The 19397-nt window shown below is 41.9% G+C and overlaps 1 protein-coding gene across 1 annotated transcript in view; it reads left to right on the top strand.

Moving 5' to 3' along the window:
* sox6 (SRY-box transcription factor 6) overlaps positions 1-19397 on the top strand; it is a 133827-nt gene that overhangs the window by 34743 nt on the left and 79687 nt on the right. The window contains 2 exon segments of the mRNA XM_018684989.2: positions 11916-12153; positions 15329-15539. Of these exon segments, the coding sequence (XP_018540505.1) occupies positions 11916-12153; positions 15329-15539 (449 nt within the window).

Below are 19397 nucleotides of genomic sequence, written 5' to 3'. Positions count from 1 at the left end.
TGAACTGCCCTCTGACGCACACTCTCCAGGACCAGGCTGAGTGTATTGAGGAAAACAAGATATATATTTTCCCTGGATTTTTAAACACTTGTCCTTATTTGTAAGTAAAAAGTTACACTAAAAAAAGACAGAAAAATAGAGTCTTTTTAAATTGATGAGCTCATTTTGCTTTAAAAAGAAGCTATGTCAAGTTACTAATTGTGCACATTCATATTGAAACCAGCTGTGGGGAAGACAACACAACAAAAGTACATTTAAAATCTATTCAAATGTAATGATTTTTTTGTAAATGTCCCAGCAGATTGTATAAAGCTTTTTCAGCTCCATCAGGTTTTACCTCCTAGACATTGTTTTAGTGAAGCAGCCCTATGTTTTTCTTGTGTATTGTTAGTGGTTTAGAGGCTTCAGATATGCACAGTTTAAATCTTATTTTCCTCCTGCCCTTCCTCCCCTTCCCTTTCACTCACTCTCACTAGCGCCTCTACACTCCATGTCTGACATACTCTCCCTGAGAGCTAAGCCTTTCAATTTAGATTTCAATTATCATGTTAGTTTTGTGATTAGACTTTAGTCCTCCAGGAATCAGACCTCTCTGCTCCTCTCTATCCCACTCTATTCCACTTCCCCTGCAATCACATCCCATCTGATGAATTGCGCATATAATTACGGAAGTTATTGAATATGCAGATCGCTGCTGACTCTTGGTGTGTGGTTCATAATGCATCAACTCTAACTGTATCAAACAAGGGTCTCTGATAAAGACCCACTCTGATAATGAGAGAGGGCCAATGTATGCTATTAGTCAGAGATAACAGACACCACAAAGGCTGAGACTCAATTAAAACAAAGCCAAGCTATAATCTCTGCGATTCTACGTGTGTGCATGTGTGTGTCTGTTTGTGTGTGTGTGTACTTGCCCCTAAAAATTACTCAGACCAGTGAAGGGACTTGGCACTGGGCACAGTCAGCTCTGCCATTACAACCAGCACAGCACAGGGCAATGTGAGTGGCCAGCCAGCCAGTGCACAAGGTGTTTATGAATCAACCAAGATGAGGTATTTCCCCCATGTTACAGTATGTTGCTACCATCGTCTTACACCCTGTCCCATGATGCAATCCCTCAGAGCTTTTCAAGAGAGGGGAGTGAAGCACTTTACAGGCACACCCACAGGAGGAGGATGTGGGAAATTTTGAAACTTTTGATAGCTTTTAGAGAGCTTTCTTAAAACCTGGCTCGCAAGCAAAGAGAAAAAGGTCTCTCATGCTATAATTTTTTTTTTTTTGCATTTTGCTGTCACAAAACTGGGGATTTGTTTCTTGCTCTTCAACAGGTCCAAAAGCAATACAGAATTCTTTTCCACATAGAGGTAGTCTTACATGGTTTCTCAGCTAAAAGTTTTGCACACAATTGAGAATACAGGGAAACGGAAGAGACCGGGTCCTGTATTTTTAGACTGTCCTGTAGTGATGTAGCTGCCATTTATAGCTGATATGCCAGGCTAATGCTGGACGGCTGCCCTGCTGACACCAGAGGATGGTTTATAGACTGCACAAGCTCTGCATAACACAATCTCCAAACACACAGACCTGCTAACAACTTACGTACAAAGGGTTACTTTTTCAAAACACTACATTATATCGTGCGTAATATACAACACAATAGCAAATAAAATGTAGATGAAACACAGCAGCAGCAAAGCTACTGAAGCTTTCCTTTGTGCTTTTGCTCATATTTGTTTTGGTATTTGCTAAAATTCTGTCCTCAGTCTTTGTGTTTTCACTGTGTGTTTTTAAGTGCTAGCATAACATTTATCAACTCTGTATTTTATGATCTTTGTGGTAAATCATGCCACATATTTTGTAAACACACACACGGTATGCACACATAGATATTAATTTACATAGGTTGATGCACAGGTGTGTGCATTAAGATACTGTTGGGGCCCTCTTGAGTAGTTGATGAGTTCATGCAAAACACTCTGTGCCTCTTGTCGTCTTTCACCTGATTGGCCATTAACAACTGCCTGGTAGTCTATTTAAGGCTCTAGAATGACATGTTCTGTAAGTTATGAACAAGACGTTCACGTTCATGTCACAGTTTTTTCACCTTATGTCTTTTGGATATGATATAAATTGATCCCCTTGTTGTGTCTGAGGACATTCTCCTAGTTTTTTCCCCTGTAATGATGGGACCAGTTCACCTTGACTACCCACACCTGACACCACTTTCTGGTAAGTGTGCATTCAGGCACAAACATCAGTACAGTTCTTTTTTTTTTGGTAATTTTCCCTTAAAATGTGACACTGAAACACACAGAAACAAAACAAAGCAAAAGCATGATAGCTCTGGTATGTTGGGAAATGTATGTACTCCTTTGTTGCTCTTTACATCCTGTGGTCACAGTGGCAGGTATTAGAAGCATGGCTGGTGCTGGATTTTTTTCACTGTCATGGCTGTCTGTTGTAATTAAGACTCAGAGCAGGCTTTTAGAGCGTGGCACTGTGGCACTTTCCCCGGTTCCATGTATATTATTAGGTTAATAGGATTGAACATGTTTACACCAACTGTTAGCTTAACGGGAGGTCAAAAAGGTGACTTAAACTTTGTTAAGGGGCTTACATAGGAGGTCAAATAGCATTATAGTGGCTGACTAATGGGCCTAACAGAAAATATGCAAGTTATGGACTGCGCTTGTGTTCCATGTTAAATGCCTTAGTGGTCTGTAAAGTAAATTAAAAAAAATTAAAGGGCATGGTTTACCTAAGTGGCCAATGGGATTTGACTGCCCTTTACTTTAAGGAGTGTGTTGCAAGTGCAACGACCTTTGTCAAGTTCCAGCTATTGTTTGCAGATTGGTTACACACTCTACGGGCTGTGAAAGACACATCTGCTACCTTCAGCTCAGTGGAGAGCAGATAGACCATTGGGGTTGAGGGTTAGGTGTGTAGGGGTGTGTGTGTGTGTGTGTGTGTGTGGGTTGGAGGGGTCCTCAGTTACCCTGTCATGCAGTTTGGCTACAGTCTCTAGCCTCTTATCAAATATTTGTCTGGCCTTCACTCTCTGTTTGCCTTCCATTCTGCTTGCTTTGTTTACTGAAATCTATCTCAGGCAGATTGATAAAGTTTCCAGTAAGTTGTTTTTTTTTGTTTGTTTGTTTGTTTTTTTGTTGCATAATGTCTGTGTGCATTTATTTCAGTATGTTTCTGTGTGTAAATTTCACAGATTGTATCTTTTTTATTGTATTTAAATTTATGTTCATAAATATTTGAAGCTTCTCTGGATATTTTCCTCATTATTTAAGTTTGTTAGCATTGCTGATACCACAGGAGTATTAAAACGTAGGTCAGCTCCACAAAAAAATCCTTTTTAAGTTTTTAACATCAAATATAAAACCATATTTGTTTAATGTGTTTTTGATTGATTCCCTGATTGAGATCCAAAGGGTGGTCATAAATGTTTTGGGACAAAGGGTCTCTTTGTGTGAATGGGGCCCCAGCTGAAATGGAGGAGTAGTTTGAGATTACCAGATTATTTCCTACTAGCCCAGTGAGTGAGGCGAGGCGAGCCGCAGCCCTGCACCGTGCTGTGCTGAGGCTGAGCATAATGAGTGTGGTGGCAGGGAACCACAACAGAGCCGGGGCAGAGGCTGCCTGGGAACCAGAGGCCCATGGCCCATAGCCAAACACACACACACACACACACAAATCCTGCCGCACACTTGTGGCTTTTTAAGAAAGCAATTTAGTTAATGATTTCATTTTGAAGCACTGTCATGATGCATGTGTCTTCAGAGCAAGCCAGCAAAGGAATAACAGCGAAACAAACAGAGGAAAAGGTATTCGTAAACACGAGCTTCCCCCGACGACCACAGAGAAAAATAACATGCAACCGAGCGTAATGTGGCATTTGTTGCAAACACAGCACAAAAATCACTTGGATAATATATTGTGGTAGGTATATCACTTGTGGCTCCTGCATCTTTTTATGCATTGCTCTGGACAAATGCAGAGAAAAGTGTGAAGCACAGTATGAGTGGTCAGACACATGGTTATCAGCAGACTGCTGAGGCATTTTGTGTTTCAGTCAGCATCTAATCCACTACAGTGCCCGCTTCCCCGGAGTGGAAATACAGCACGTTTTTCTGTTCAACCATGTCTGTCAGCTCTGATTTTATTAGGGCCATGTTTCACATTCATTTACTCAGGTTTTTCTCAGTGCTGGCCCGTGAATGAAACCATCTTAGCATTGCTAAAACAGCAGCTTGTACATGTCTTCTGTGAATCAAATTTTTGGGCAATTACTCAGATCAGTGGCTGGGGTTTCTGGTTTTGCTCTTCAGATCTCATTTTTCTGCAGTCTCTCTCTCTTTTTTTTTTGTATCAGCTGTCAATCACTCGTGGTAACTTTTAACCACGTCCAAACAGAGCTGGGTGCCAGCCGTTCATTTGGTCTTTCACTTTTGCTCGGCTTCTTCCTGTCTAACCTGTCAGAATGACACACACTGTTGACCATGCTTTCTATTCAGCACTGGCAAATTAATTGGTTTCAGTGGTTTAAATCAGCAATCAATGTCAGTTTCCCAACATAATAAGCCTTAATCATAAATCTTTGAGGTGTGGCTTGCCTGACCCCTATTCATCATGGCTCTGCTAGATGGCCTCATCTGGGTGGAGCAAATGAACTACCCCTGTTTTGATTTTCCAATTGACGTGTCACATGAAACGTAGCTACTCTCTCCCCTCCCCAATTCTATCCCAGCCCTTCTTCTCACAGTCCTTAAAAAAACACACAAGGGCCCAAAGACAAAGAGGGAAAAGAAGTCCAGTTGTCACAAGGGGAGACACATTTGTGTGCCTTCCCTTGTGTGAGAATTCTCAATGAATACCATTAATTTATTCAGAAAGAGAAATAGAATAGCAGAAAGGGGGGGAAAAACACTAAAGAAGTAGAGGTGGGTCTAACTGTAGCTAATGAGCTGTTGTCCTCCCAGCCTGTAGAATAAGAATAGAGCAGCTTAATTACAACAGTGCTGAAGGTAATTTCCTCATTTTTTCCCCTAGCTACAGAAATCCATTTATGAGATGAGAATGAAAGGGAACAAAACTGCTTTTCTTTTCTGTAGACATTGCAAATTTGCCAATTTGGTGACCAGGATTTGTGAAGCGTTCTACATTAGGGGAGAAAAAAAAAAAAGAAATGAACAAGGATAGTGACGGAGAAAGTGGGCCACTGTGTGTCGACATTCCAGATGTCCAAACCAACGGCAGTTGTACCAACCCCGGTTCTGCTGGGCACTGAAGTTGCCAATGATGACCTCATGATGGCAAGACCGAAAGACTGAGGCCCACAGTTCCCCTGCCATACAGTACAATAACCCCCCCACTTTCATAAACCATTCAGTCACCAACACCCACGCTTTTCTCTGCAAAATTGCTCCTTCGAATGCTACTGTCCTTGAGTATTTGGACAAAAGTCTGAGATTGTGGTGCTTTTTAATGTTGTTTTCTCAAAGGCCTTGCTTTCTTCTTTTTAAATTCCCCTCTCTTTTGAGATTTCTAAGCTCCCTATAGACTTATTGTGCATCTCTTTGGTAACTTGGGATGCGTCCCTTCACTTCTGTTTGGCACCCCGAAGCTAGCTCCTCAACTCACTTTTCTGGCAACTGTGAGAGATGTTACACTCGATTTGCTGAAGTGCAGCCATTCGCTGCAAACTCTCCAGAGCACAGAAGAAGTTATCTTTATAAATGACAGAGTGGACCTGGCCTGAATAGCGCTTTGTTTACTGTTTTACAAAAAGGGGGCCCCACTCTATATTTCATCTGTCACCGTTGCTTTTCTTTCGTTCAACAATGCTCAATTGTTTCCATGAAAATTTCAGGTTCCATGAACAGGAGAATTCTGTATTATTATGTTCCTGCCAAATTCCGATCTCTGTTTTCCTTCTCCTGCTCACAAAGGGCTCATAACTTACTGTCAACTATGAGGCAAGCCACAAAGCTCTACTGTTGCTCAGCAAATAGGGTTGTGTTGGTTGATGGCTTGACTCGCTGTGAGGTTTGCTTAAGTGCAGCAGCAGCAACAGAGGGCTCTTTGGGAACTCCATCCCCCAGCAGGCCAAGAGAAAAAGAGAAAGTAAAAGAAAGAAAGAGGCATAAAACAACAAGTAGCTTTTCTTGTCTCAGTAATTTTTTCCTCTCAGGCAGGGAAACAGTTTGGCTGGTGAAGGAGACTGCTGAAGTTGTTGTCCCACCGCTGTTAGTGTCCTCTGGTGTGTGTGTGTGTGTGTTTCACTAAGTGTCTGACTCACAACATCCAGTGTGCTCTTCTTCTAGTGGGTAATTTCTGTTAAAGAATGATGCGAGTCCAGAAAAAAAAAAAGGCCAGTGGTGAATTTTTTTGGATGGCCATCCTTCATTTGTGAAAGCATACGCATGAGTGAACTTGTGTGTGTCCTGGGGAACTGAGAGGCTGTTATGCCATCCAGCTCTGAGCTTGTGTCCTGGGATCAGGAAAAGGGCCAATGGCACAGGGGACCAAAGAAGGAGGAGGAGGAGGAAGGGGTGGGGGGGTGGTTGGGGGGGGGTTCAGTGTGTGAGTGCTCATCGACCCTTCCTGAGTAGACAGACAGGGACACTTAAGCACTCTCACACCTGCATCTGCCTTTGCCTTGCGTGGGGGGCAAGGACACCAACCATGCTGTCATGGCAGCTGCACAAGTGTTTAAAGTGAGATACAAGGCAGTTCCTCTAGTAGCATATTATTGCAAATAATTTACCCTGCAAAGTAATTATCAATGCTCTGCTCAATATGTAAAGTGTGCACTTCAGGTGGCTTGCTTAATTTGCTCTGGGCGGCTATCATTTGAGTGTGGATTTTAGCTGTGGTAACTGTGGCAGTTTCTAATAGAGAAGGCATCAGGAGGGAGTGTGAAGTGAGGATGAAGTGCTGCTGTAATTGAGTTGACTTTTTGCAGGGGAAGGTCAACAATAATGGAGGAACAATTTAAACAAATTCATTTAGACAACTCTCCAGTCACTGTACAGTAGGTTACCTTGTTGGAAAATCTGTATTTTCCCAACCATTTACTATATTTTAATATCATTATCTGTAATTACTTTGTCGGCTGAGGTTTGAGAGATTTAAATCAATTTGTTGACTAAAGCTGAAAAAAAAATAGTTATAACAGTCTTTTCTTCTGATTTTACCTGTTTTTAAATCTGCAAGAATTCTACAATAGACAAACGTGAATGTGTGTGCGCTCTCTGTGTCTAAGCGTGTGTGTGTGTGTGTGTGTGTGAGAGAAAAAGAGACTAACTGTGTGTAGTATACAGCCCGTATTACGAGTTGATTATGTATCCAGAAACCTGGCTGCTGCACAGCATGGCACAATCACAATGGAGGGTGATAATTTAATTGTGCTAAACGGTGGATTCCGTGTCAATGCTCCTCCAGCTGGGAGCTGTCAGGTAGTAATATCTCATTATGGCAGGTGAAGAACCCAGAGGAACCCTACCACGACACCTGTTAGAACAGGAGGAACCCCTGAAGGGAAACACACAGATGATTTTCTCTCTCTAAATTTCTCTCTCTCTCTCACACACACACACGCACACATGGTTTAAAACCCCTGTATTATTTTCTTTATCTACTTCCACCTTGCTTTAAAAGGTTACTATTGATAACACAATTTATTTTCAAGGTTATTGCCATTGTTTGGAAATCATTTTAATTAAGCAAACTCTGTTTTTTAACAGAACAACTGAACAGTCAAAGCACATTTTTTTTAATGGCCCTACAAGTATTATACCAACTGTTCTTTTTTATGCTTGCCTAAAGATAAAACTTAAATATTTCATATCTCTCATAATTGTGTTTTTTTAAACTTTACACAAATTAACTATAATTTATATGTTTAAATATGAGCCTTGCATGAGTTCACAGCATTAAAGTTAATGCCCCTTTACTGTCATTGCCTGTTTTCCCATCCCATTTCTTAAAAACTGCCTTTTTGTTTTAATAATTTATTAGAGTTCCTCTCTTTTGTCTGCTGATAAATGTGCAGGTAGAGAGCTTAATATTCTCCCTTGACAGAACTTAAGTTTCTAAAATTCAAAGGTGTAAGACGTCAGCGGTGTGGGTGGGGGAGATGGTGTGGTGTTACATGTCGCCATTGTCTATAAAAGGTAAACAGTGTGACAGAGCAGATACAGTGGGTGAAAGTCAGTCAGACCCTTTTATGATGAAAGAGGAAATGGGATAGCCGAGGACACATGGTCCTGCAGTCACAAGACCCCTGAGATGAGCAGTGCACAACACTCCTCTAATACTCACCAATTAAGCAGAGGTTGTTTTGCACGTTGATGAAACATTATCGCCGGGAACAATTCATGACTCAAAACATTCCAGGCCATATGAGCCCACGGCTGGAGAACTGAAGTCTTAATCCTTCAGATGTGTGCAATATTGTCAGCTATATATAGACCAGTTTTCTTTTCTGACTGACCCTCCCTCGTCTCTGCCTCAAGTCTTCAAAGTCACTGGGGCTTTGTCTGTGAGAAAGTAGGTAGGAAAGAAGTGTTTCGTGCACTTATCGATCGCTCTGGTTTGTTAGTCGTCCATTGTTATTGTGTAATCAAGCATGAGGGAGGGCTGCTTGTCAAGGATTTATGAGCTACCTCTTCAGTTCACCATATTTTCACTGTTTAGTATGTAAAAGCACATTTTGAGCTTATTTTCCAGAGAAACCGTTTCAATTATTAATGTGAGTAAAGTTATTTCAACAGCACCAGAATACACTGTAGCTGTACAAACAGAGCTGTTTTGCTGATTTTATTTTGCGAGCACGGAGGCCAGGGGCTGTAAACAGTGTTATTCTATCAGAAAATATGATCAGATTCTACATGCAGCGGTAGTACCCACATTCAGCTGATTTCTGCTTCTTATTTTGCTCCTCATCAAATGTCTTTGTTGTGTCTGTGCTGATCTATTGCACACAAACCCCTTTAGATCTCATCGCCGTGTGATCCCTGCTCGGAATATGAGGAATAAAATACCTCACGGTTGCCCTCAGATATTTTCAGAGAATTATTGCTGCACTTCTCCTTTTCCCTTTCAATAATATGAGGTAGTATTGTATGGGGCTTGTCAGAGGTGGGGGTGGGGCAGAGGGGGTTCTCCGCACTCTTTAGCTGCCTGAGCGCAGCCCTCCCAGCGCTGCTAATAAATTATTAACTCCTGCTGACAAATACTGTTATTGAGCTTGCCGCAGATCTGTTGCATTCTTTAACAAGATTGCTGTAGACACATGTTACAGGAGGATGGAGTCTCCATCGCTCCCTCTCTCCTTTTCTCTCCCTCTATCCCCTTCTCTCACTCACGCCTCAGCAGTTTGACTGATGGCTGGAGACCAAAGTAAAAGTGCCTGAGAGACTGAATATTTTAGTGGTAAAATAATACCACTTGATTTACTGTGTAATACAAAAGCAGTGCTTTGTTTCACTCTCACAGTCCATTGAGGACGAGGTGCTTGTTGCACTCGAAGCTCTGGCTTTTTGGGTGCATGAATAAAAAATACATCAGAATTTACGTGCCGCTCTCACACACACACGCACACACACACACACACACACACCTCCCGTTCCAACTCCACTTCTGCCCCCTCCACTTACCATTACATGCATGCTCTGAACTTTGCTCTGACTTTTGATTTTCAATTAACAGTACCCAATTTTGAGATCACTTTCTATTTGATATAATTACAGGAAACAATTTAATGGCTGATTAAAATTGAGGGCTGAGTCCCACTAAAGACACAGAGTCGGCAACATATCCAGGCACTGGGGCTAAAAGACAGAGGAGGCTGGCTGACAGACAGGTGGACAGACACACAGTCAGGCACGGGTCTCACAGTCCTGCCCTGCCATCTACCTGACTTACTGGGTTTGTTTGTACAGCTGCTGAGACACGAGATTAACTTAGGCTACCATTGTTTAGGATCAGCCCTCACTGCCCAGGCTGATCTGTGACTATGTACCAGTGTGTGTGGGAGTGTGTGAATGAGTCAGAGAGTGTGTGGTAATATGGAGACTGTTGTATTTGGATATTTCAGTGTACATTTCTAGATAATAATTCAGTATAGAATTATGTCTGACGTACTTTGCATTAATTCCCTGCAGAGCTCTCTCCCTGATGCAGCTTTTAATTTCTCTGTGTGACGTATCTAGAATAAGTCTAAAAACCTTTCTGCTAAAATTACACCACAGCCTCTGCACTGTATTTTATTATAGTTCATGTTTTGTTTTATCCTTTTCTAATTTGTTGCATTTTCCTTGTTCTTGTCTTTTAAGTTGCCTTTGTCTTTTAAAGGTGCTATTCAAACAATTTTGTCTAGAATCTCCACAGACAATAACAATTCAGCAGTGTGTGTACATGGACAATACACCTCACTTGACAGATTTGAGTAAGACCAAGAACTATTGGACCCAAAGACCTTGTTCATGAAAAATCCTTTCTTAAATGGGAGATATCTTGTCAGTGCTCGACTCTCAGCAGAAACTGCAAGGACGCAATCGCACCACAGCCTGCCTCAACCTTGAAAGTCCCCCCCTCTCAAACCTCACCCCCCCACCAGCCCCCAGACAAGCAGAGGGTGCAACTAAAGTGCTGTCACACTGACCCCTGTGGATAGAGCAGGAGAACGGGGCAGATGGTGGATCAGTGATGAAATGTACTACAAGAACTACCCTGAGCATTTTGTCACACAGAAACAGCCCCATACCTTCACACCCCCAATTTGTCTCTCTTCTTCCTGATAGACTCGTCCTCTGGAGAAGATTGAGCCTTTAGTGGTCACATCCTAGTTTTAATGGTCAATGTCCTATAGTTGAGAAAAATAAGCAGAACAACAGCTCAGGGAAAAGCAGATTAGGAGTTAAATATGCTCCAGCTCCTTCTCTCCACTTCACATCAGTAGGAAGGCCATATTATCCCCTTTTTAATTTAATACCAAATGCATAATTAGATTTGCTGGCACAGTGTTTAATTTCATTCATTGTAGCACACAGCATGAGTGCAGCCTCATTAATTGTGAGAAAAAGCGGAATTGGTTGTATAAATTCTGCACCAAAAAGAGTTGGGATGTAAAAAGGGGGAAAAAATGAAATTAGAATTAACATGAGTTTTCTTTGCACCTGATATGTCAAGTACACTCTTCACTGTAATATTCATGAAAGCATGTGACAGATTTGTGAATTTAGTCCTCCACTGTTAGCTTTTGATTTTAAGCTGCTTAAGTAGGATTTGTTGGCCTGCGGGAACACTGTCACACCAAAAATGTTAATAATTTTCTAATTTGATGAGTGGAAACAAAAGACGCGTTTGTTTTTCTGTATTTGATTGCTTTGCTTGAAGGACAACACCAAGTCAAATCAAAATTAGAGATAAGGGAAATTACTCAGGTAGTTTAGTGATTTAAAAAATCCATTATAATAGGTAAAAGCAACCTTGCTTTGCATTTCTGTGTACAAGGAATTAACTTATTAGTGAGGGTTTTTACTTTTTATCTGGATGGTAGTCCTGCTGCCTGGCTGACCTACTGCCTCAGTAACTGTCTGGGGGTTTGGGCCAGGACCCAAGCAGGCACATTTCCAGCCCTAGATCAAGCCATCCATCTACATTAAACAAGAGATTACAGACCCCACGACCCACTCCAAACCCCACAGGCCAGAGCAACTACAGACAACAGTCAGGTGGAGCGATCAGTCCATTCAGCATTATCTGCACCACTTTTTATCCCAGTTACAGCCACGCGCAGCGATTTGGGCAGTACACGTTGTGCAATACTTAAAGAGACAGAATTCCATGTACTGTTGATGATCCACATACAATATCATTTCTTTCTTCTTTCTTCACAGCAGAGTCATGTCTTCCAAGCAAGCCACATCTCCCTTCGCCTCTGTGGTCGATGGAGATGATGCCATGAGTCAGGAGCACTTGTCTTGGGAGAAAGAGGAGAGTGCCGAAGCCCACGGCACACCACAGCTGCCCCTGCACAGCCTGCTCCATGGAAAAGCTCATCCCGATGAAATGCAGCTCAGCAGCGTACCGCCAGAGAGTGACTGGGACAGCCTGGTGTCAGCCCAGCAGCGTATGGTGAGACAATTGAAATACTACTAGTGTGCACACGCATGCACGCACACACACACAAAACATAACTGATCCCATGCTGATGCTGGATATCCACCAATACCTGACATTTCAAAAGTTGGTTACATTTCCACAAAACCTGTGCAGGTCAAAGTGAAACAAGGACTATATCGATGTTTTTGCACATCTTAGCTATTTTAGCCAGTATGCTTTGGGCTGTCAGTTAAGTATACTGTAAAGTATACTGTAGTGTATACTCTAAACAACTGTGAATTTCCATCCAGCAGAACAGACTAATTCTCAGGTAACTCTGAAAGAAAGTTCAGTTTAAACTTTAAACCTTTTTCATTCTTATTTGATGTAAACCATGAATAGTTGTGGGGGAGAAGAACAAATGATGAAGTAAAGGTTTCTTTTTACAGAAAACCTCATAAAACAAGACAATTTCAAACCTATGAGTGAGCACTAATGTCTCACTGTCTCCCTTTGGGTATTCAAGATCCAGGCTCAGCAGGAACTCATTGTTCCTGACTTGTACAAAGAAGCTCAGCCAATACCCTATCCCTAGCTCCAGCCCCATGGTTCCCGTACTGCTGCGAAACCTCAGGGATTCTGGGGTCTTCAGAGAGGCAGCTCTGGTCAAACACTAAACCATCAGCTATTATTAGGTTAAACAGAGGACTTCTGAATCTCCCTTTAATACTGCAACATAAAATTACATCATGACCGCTGGAGGGGAACGTAGCCTTGTGTGCTTCCTTTAGCTTGCATTCTGGTGGCTATTAAAGAAACATGTCTTGTCCTCAGTGCACGTGTGTTGTTTTTATTCTTGTGTATAAGCCACATCTGCAGCCAAGCCCCAGACGCTGTACATTCTGAGTGCGGAGCTGCTTTGATGTGAGCGGAGCGAAGAAGAGCACAGGCTATAGACATGGGAGGCAGGTGGTTGTCTGTGACAGACGGGTCTGAGGTAAAGAGACCCAGAGGGCCTCTGAAGTAGCTCTGCAGTTGGCCACTGAGACCCTCAACACCTCAGCACTGCAGCACAACACACACACAAACAAACACATGAACAGGCTCTGTAGCAGACTGCTCCTCGTGATGCCAGGGTGTAACAGTGAAGGCACTTGACAAGCAAAGGATTGCTCAGGTGTCATCGTTTACAGGATGCCAGTAACAACTTTTAGGAACATAGAGAAAAACTTCAGGAATCCTTTCCAATACAACTAATGTTTTTAAAATAAAAATCTATACTGATGATTGTTTATATAGCACCACTGTAATATAGAGTTTACAGAGTACCTTACAAAAACAACAACAAAATGTCAGTGACATGAAATCAAGTTATTTTAGTCCTAACTGATGGACAGAAAAATACAAGAGAACCCTCTGCAGAGGTTGTTTTATGTTACAGTATGAATCAATATCAATCAGAAAAAGGTTGTGTAATGATGAGCTTAGCATTGCACAATCAACAGCACCTTCACAGGAAGCACAGGTCAGAATATGATCTTCTACCAAGGTTAGAAATATGAAAGGGTTATACAGGTCTGAAAACAGTTAAAGGAGTGTATCATAAATGGGTGAATAATGACTGTTCTAAATGTCAAAGGTTGAATGAACAAGCATCTCTATATTATCGTCTCCTGTAGCCATAAGAAGATTCTCAACAGATATACTGTTAGGGAGTGTAAATGTTTCAGCTTGGGATTTATATTTAGAGGTGACATAAATAAATAACTGGTTAAAAGAGAAAGTGAGAGGAATGATGCACTAAGAGTAAAAAAAAACAAAATGGGCCAAAAAAGAGAGAGAGAGAGAGAAGAAAGGTAAAATGGTGGAGGGCAGGGAGAGATAGAGAAGAAAAGGGAAAGGCATAAGGCGAAAGGAATGAGAGTGTTGCCTTCGCTGATTACCTGACTCCACTGCTGTGCCATGCGTCTGTGTGGGCTGTGCCCTGAACCAGCGCCAGCTGATTAACCCAGCACTGCTCCACTCCCCTCAAGCACTCTCCACTGTCTCTGCCACACCGCATAATCATCCAACACAGGGCTGGGAGGTGCAGAGTTAGGCCGCTCGGTCGTGCCACCCTGGCGCTTGGTACCAGACCATCCTACACACTACTGCAACTCTGCCTGGGGCTCGACATGCCACGCGGGGATGAGAAATTGGCACTGTTGACATTCCTGCCCAGTTTACTGCATTCCTAATTTTTTTTATTTAGGATTTTCAGTGGCTCCAGACATGGTTGTATCATTTAGCCCTGCTGTATTACACTCTGTTATCACACTGCTGTTGATTAAAGCTCACTTTTCCATGATAGATGTGCAGCATGTGTTGGATACAGATGTGTGTCATGTTAGTTCTCTTCGCTACGACGGCCAAAGGTTAAATCAGAACTAACTGTTCCCCCGTTAAAGGCTGCAAACTCCTGGCTGCTTAGCTACCCTCTGCATTCTCAGACTCCAAAAACCATAATTAACACCACCTTCTGTCAGACGCAACCCTCAGCCACGGTGTGTGCTGACTGTACACTCCCCTGTGCAAAGTCCCCCCCCCCAAGCTCTCTCCCATTCTTCTCCCCATTTCCTTCTCTGTTTGTGCACGGGGAGCACTCAGCCAGTCAGCCAGAGACAGGACCCTTAGTTAAATACTAAACCATACACAGGTGGGACTGAAAAACAACAACAGCTTGAGACAGGACACAGATTTACGATGGCTCAAGGCACTCAGCTGAGAATAGGTCTCCACTAGAAAATGAACAAATTACACAGCAGTCACCCTAACACAAATGCACACTCAAAAGCAATTTGAGAAATTACAGTTGGGAGGTTTCTCTGTGTAGTCTATGCAGATGAAAAGTAAAGTCTGAGCACATTATGGATATGCCCTATGAAAGTGTACCTCATCATTTCATCTCAATTTTTCACTTGTCATATCTCATTTACCAGCGCAGCTAGCTCTGTTGAGGATACAGAGGCTGCTGTATGAAAGCCAGAGAAGGAGCCATTTGATATGGCCAAATCGCCCCTGAGCGGCAAACACCTAGCAATCACAGCAATTGAATGAAAAACTGTCAAAAAGCTCAACGGAGCACTGACAGAACCCAGTAACACCTTCATCATTTAATACAAATCCCATCCCTTGTTGCCCCCCCCACCAACTTTTGTTTGTCTTACAGGAATCTGACAGCAATAAAGTATGTTCCCTGTACTCCTTCCGGAACAATTCTACTTCCCCACACAAGCCGGAGGAGGGGGCCCGGGAGCGAAGTGACCTGCTGAGCGGATCAGCGTTTGGAACTCCGGAGCGCCGCAAAGGAAGCCTGGCAGATGTAGTGGACACGCTGAAGCAGAAGAAGCTGGAGGAGATGACAAAGACAGAGCAAGACGGTATGACTCCCTGTGTGTTTGTGTGTGTTTGGGGTATCGGCGTAGGAATACCTTTCTCCTTCTAAGTGCACCCGATCATCCCAAATTTTCCCTCTTTTCTTTTTAGAATTTTCTGGCTTTCTGACTGTCCACCTCTTTCCTCTTGTATCTCTCCATCTCACACACTCATGCGGGAACACACAGGCTGGGAATACTGACGTTACAGTGTTTCCAGTTTGTTCTGAACCTCTTCCAATGTGACAAAGACTGTGTGGCAGTGCACCTCAGCATAAGTGTGGTCTTCTCCCATGCCAAGGCAAACTCTTTGACTATAAAACTCATAGTGCTGACCTGATGCCAGGAACATTACCTCTCTTTATTTTGCTACACAGAACACTTTTCGCTCTGCACAGTTGTTCATCAAAGTTTGCTACCCACAAACAACCCAAGTCCTTCTCGTAGGTTTTACCTGTTTTGAGTGAACAATTAATCAGTGAATTAATCTGTCTTATTTAGCCCACCATGAAGATTTCAGAGTTTTTATTTCCTTACAATTACTTGCCAAAAAAAAAAAAAAAAAAAAAAAATCTTTTCAGTGATAAGGCTGTTAGGTCTTTGTCATAATCTGCACCCGGTTTCACCCTGCTCGGCTCTCCCTCCCACAGCCTGCAGTCTATCAAGAGTATGGCGGAAAAACAAATATTTGAAAGAGCTGCTGAAACACATCCCCCTTCTTAATTAGGGCTGTAGTAATATAACTACATCCAATCAAATGTTAAACCCCCTTGGGAATGCATGTGTCTCATTTAGTGTCTGGGGAGCTCTTAGCTTAAGCACTTCATCAGACGAATAAATTAGACCTCTGTTAGCCTAAAAATAATTTGCCACTTCTTTTTTAAGTGTTCGTTTGGTGATCTTTGTATCAGAGCATCACAGGCCTCCCTCACCAAGATAATCATTTAGCCACATTGTGATATGGGGACTGATTATTTTCAGGGGTAGTTTGGATAAGAGAAGACAGAACAGCCGGCCCTTCTTCATCTGAACATCTGAACTGGAAAACATTATAAAAACTGAAAAGGTTGGATTATTGAAATGCATAAAAATGATCAACAAATGTCAAACTGTATTTGAAGCAATAAACACACAAAATACACTGGTGCACATAAGCATGCCAGCTTTTCTTTACCCTTCATGCCTATTGAAGCTATTTATACTGTAATCAGTACTTTTTATATTACTTATATTTATTACCACTCATATTGGCAATTTACCAAAAAAAAAAAATGATAAAACTAAATCAAAATAATATCATAATAATTGCTCTGATGCAGCAGATACATGTGTCTCTGTTAGAAGTTTTCATGCTTTCCCCAGTTTCATAAGCGTTTCTTTTGAATGCTGTAGTTTTCCGCAGGATTCTTGCCATTGTGCGTAGCTCTGGCTGCCCACAGCGCCGACTGGCCAAATTTTGGTTAGTTAAAAAAAGTAAAGCGATTCTGCTACTCTTTCTCTCTTTGACTCTGAGGTAAAAATATATTTCATATGTGTCTTGTTTCTTGCAGAATTGATTTTCAGGGCAAGATTGTCAGTGCTCTTTGTAGCAGCGGCGGGTGTTATGGTAATGAGCCCCAGCTGGTGAAGGCTGGTTGTTGCAGTAATTTAAATGGTCAAGTGCAGCTTGTAATCCAGGGCCGTATGTTAGCGCAGGGAGTAGAGGGTGCTTTAGAGTACCATACAGCTGTTTTAATCTCCTGTTAATAATAGAGACTTGGTCTGCCTCATGCTCTGCGTATCATCGCCACCAAAATAAACTCCCTTGTTGCAGGAAATTAGTTTCTGAGCAGGGACCACAGCAGAAGACAAGAGGCTCACAAAGTTCAGTATGCTGTCCCCAAGCTGCAGGAACTGAGAGATACTCTATTCCTGAGAGCACTTGAGAAAGCTTCAGTGGTGATGATCAGTGATTACTGTAAAATGGAGGGAGAGGGACTCTTAGAAAATGCCAAAGGAAAACCTCACAGAAACCTTCGACAAATCATAATCTAATGTCTTTGTTTACGGAGTGAGACACAGTTGGAAATTGAAAAGGGCCAGGATTATCCTATTAAAGAACATACAAGAAGGTTTGAGAAGCCATTTGTTGTCTTAATGATGTAGCTAATGTGGCACAAGCAACAGATGAGCTAAATATAAGTATGACAACTGTTGTGTCTAATTCTGCTGCTTTGGAGCCTGCCTGGTCGGGATCACCGAGGTCCTGAGAGACTCTTCACCATCTGCTACCATTCTTCTCTGGGCTTGCTTGTCTGGTCGAGAAAGTTCATTGTCCACATGTACTGAGGATAAGCGCCTTGACCTCAAGTGTAGAGGGAAACAAATGGTCTGTGGTACAATATTGTGTATGGAACATGAAATTCCACTTAAAGTGATGTTAATGCCTGTGGAGGCTTTGGGTTAAAAAGGGTATCCAAATATTGTTGACTGATTTTATTAGCTGTTTTGGTGCTTTTTTACCTTGAGTTTTTTAGGGTTAGAGGTATGGTTTTTTTTTTTTAATGCTGCAAGAACCAGAAATAAAATTCTAATCACCATCCAGTGTATTCTTGTGGTGGCAGAATCCCCAAAGCCAGATGTCTCACCTTTTCAGTAAAAAATGAAACTAAACATACAGTACAGTACAGTATCTGAATGGTTAGGGCTAAGTGGAAAATATGGAGCAAATAAATTAATAACTAGTAATATTTTCCTCTAATAATACTGCAGTTTTCATTCAAAGAAAATTATTGGCCATGATGCTTTGAACACTATAACAATAGAGGCAGTGCTCAGTATTGTACATATCACTCCTCCATCCCTTCATCTCTATATATTTGTACCCTTTCACCCTCTCTATCCTTCCACCCTTCCTCTCCATTTCTGGTCCTTAAAGTGCTTTAAGTGCTTGTGACTGTGCTAATGAATGAAAATGTTCTCCCAGCAGCGAGCACTGCATTTAGCTGAATAGTCACCTTTGCTGTAAAAGCTCTATTAGGCCCAGTTGCCAGCAGGGCTAACGATTGTGCCCCATGTTTATTTACTAGGTATTGTAAATGCATTATTTATGGATAAGTCTCCAGACAGCGCTTGTCAAGAGTTAAAAATGTCAGTATAAAGTATTAGGGGAAAAAGAAAAATAGCCACCATTATAAAAAGCCAAGGTGACCTTGATTTGATTCACATGCAATTAGAACAGTTTTATATAATGCACTAAAGTATGAATCAATACCGTGCAAGTCAACACAGAAATACTTTGTGTGTTGAGTCTTTATGATCGTCCCCAAGACAAGGACGAGTAATTGGGTTTCAGCTTCCTGTCTTAGCTTTTAGGGATTTTCCTGGGTTCATTATCTACTTGTTGAGTCCGTGCCAGTACAACCAGCACTGAATTGAATGCAGTTATGTATCTTTTGTCATCTACGTGTTATTGAGTGGTATGCTGAAACAGAGGCAGTCTCGTCCTTTCTTTTTGGTCTGATGAGTAAAGAAATCTTCCAAATGTGAGAGACGTAAAAAACATGTTTTGTCATTTTAGAAATGTTTCAGTGTTCTGTTGTGATGAATTTATTCTGTTCTTGCAAATCAAGTGCTCCTTTCTCGTGTATTTACTATTGTTGACTATAATAACTGCGGTTTCTAGACCCACAGTATACTGTTCTGGCTCACTTCCCTGGATGCTGTTGAGAAAACAGCACTGCATGTGATCCAGGGTCATCCAGTTTGTGAACAGGTGTGGTCTGAGGACATTTGATACAGCTGGTAAACTGACCATGTCAGAGACTTTTTGCTTATAATCTATAGCTATAATCTATAAATATCAATAGCCCAACATTTTCTGGC

The sequence above is a fragment of the Lates calcarifer genome, linkage group LG2 (assembly GCF_001640805.2).
Source record: "Lates calcarifer isolate ASB-BC8 linkage group LG2, TLL_Latcal_v3, whole genome shotgun sequence".
NCBI lineage: Eukaryota > Metazoa > Chordata > Actinopteri > Centropomidae > Lates > Lates calcarifer.
This window is presented reverse-complemented; position numbering and strand designations above follow the sequence as displayed.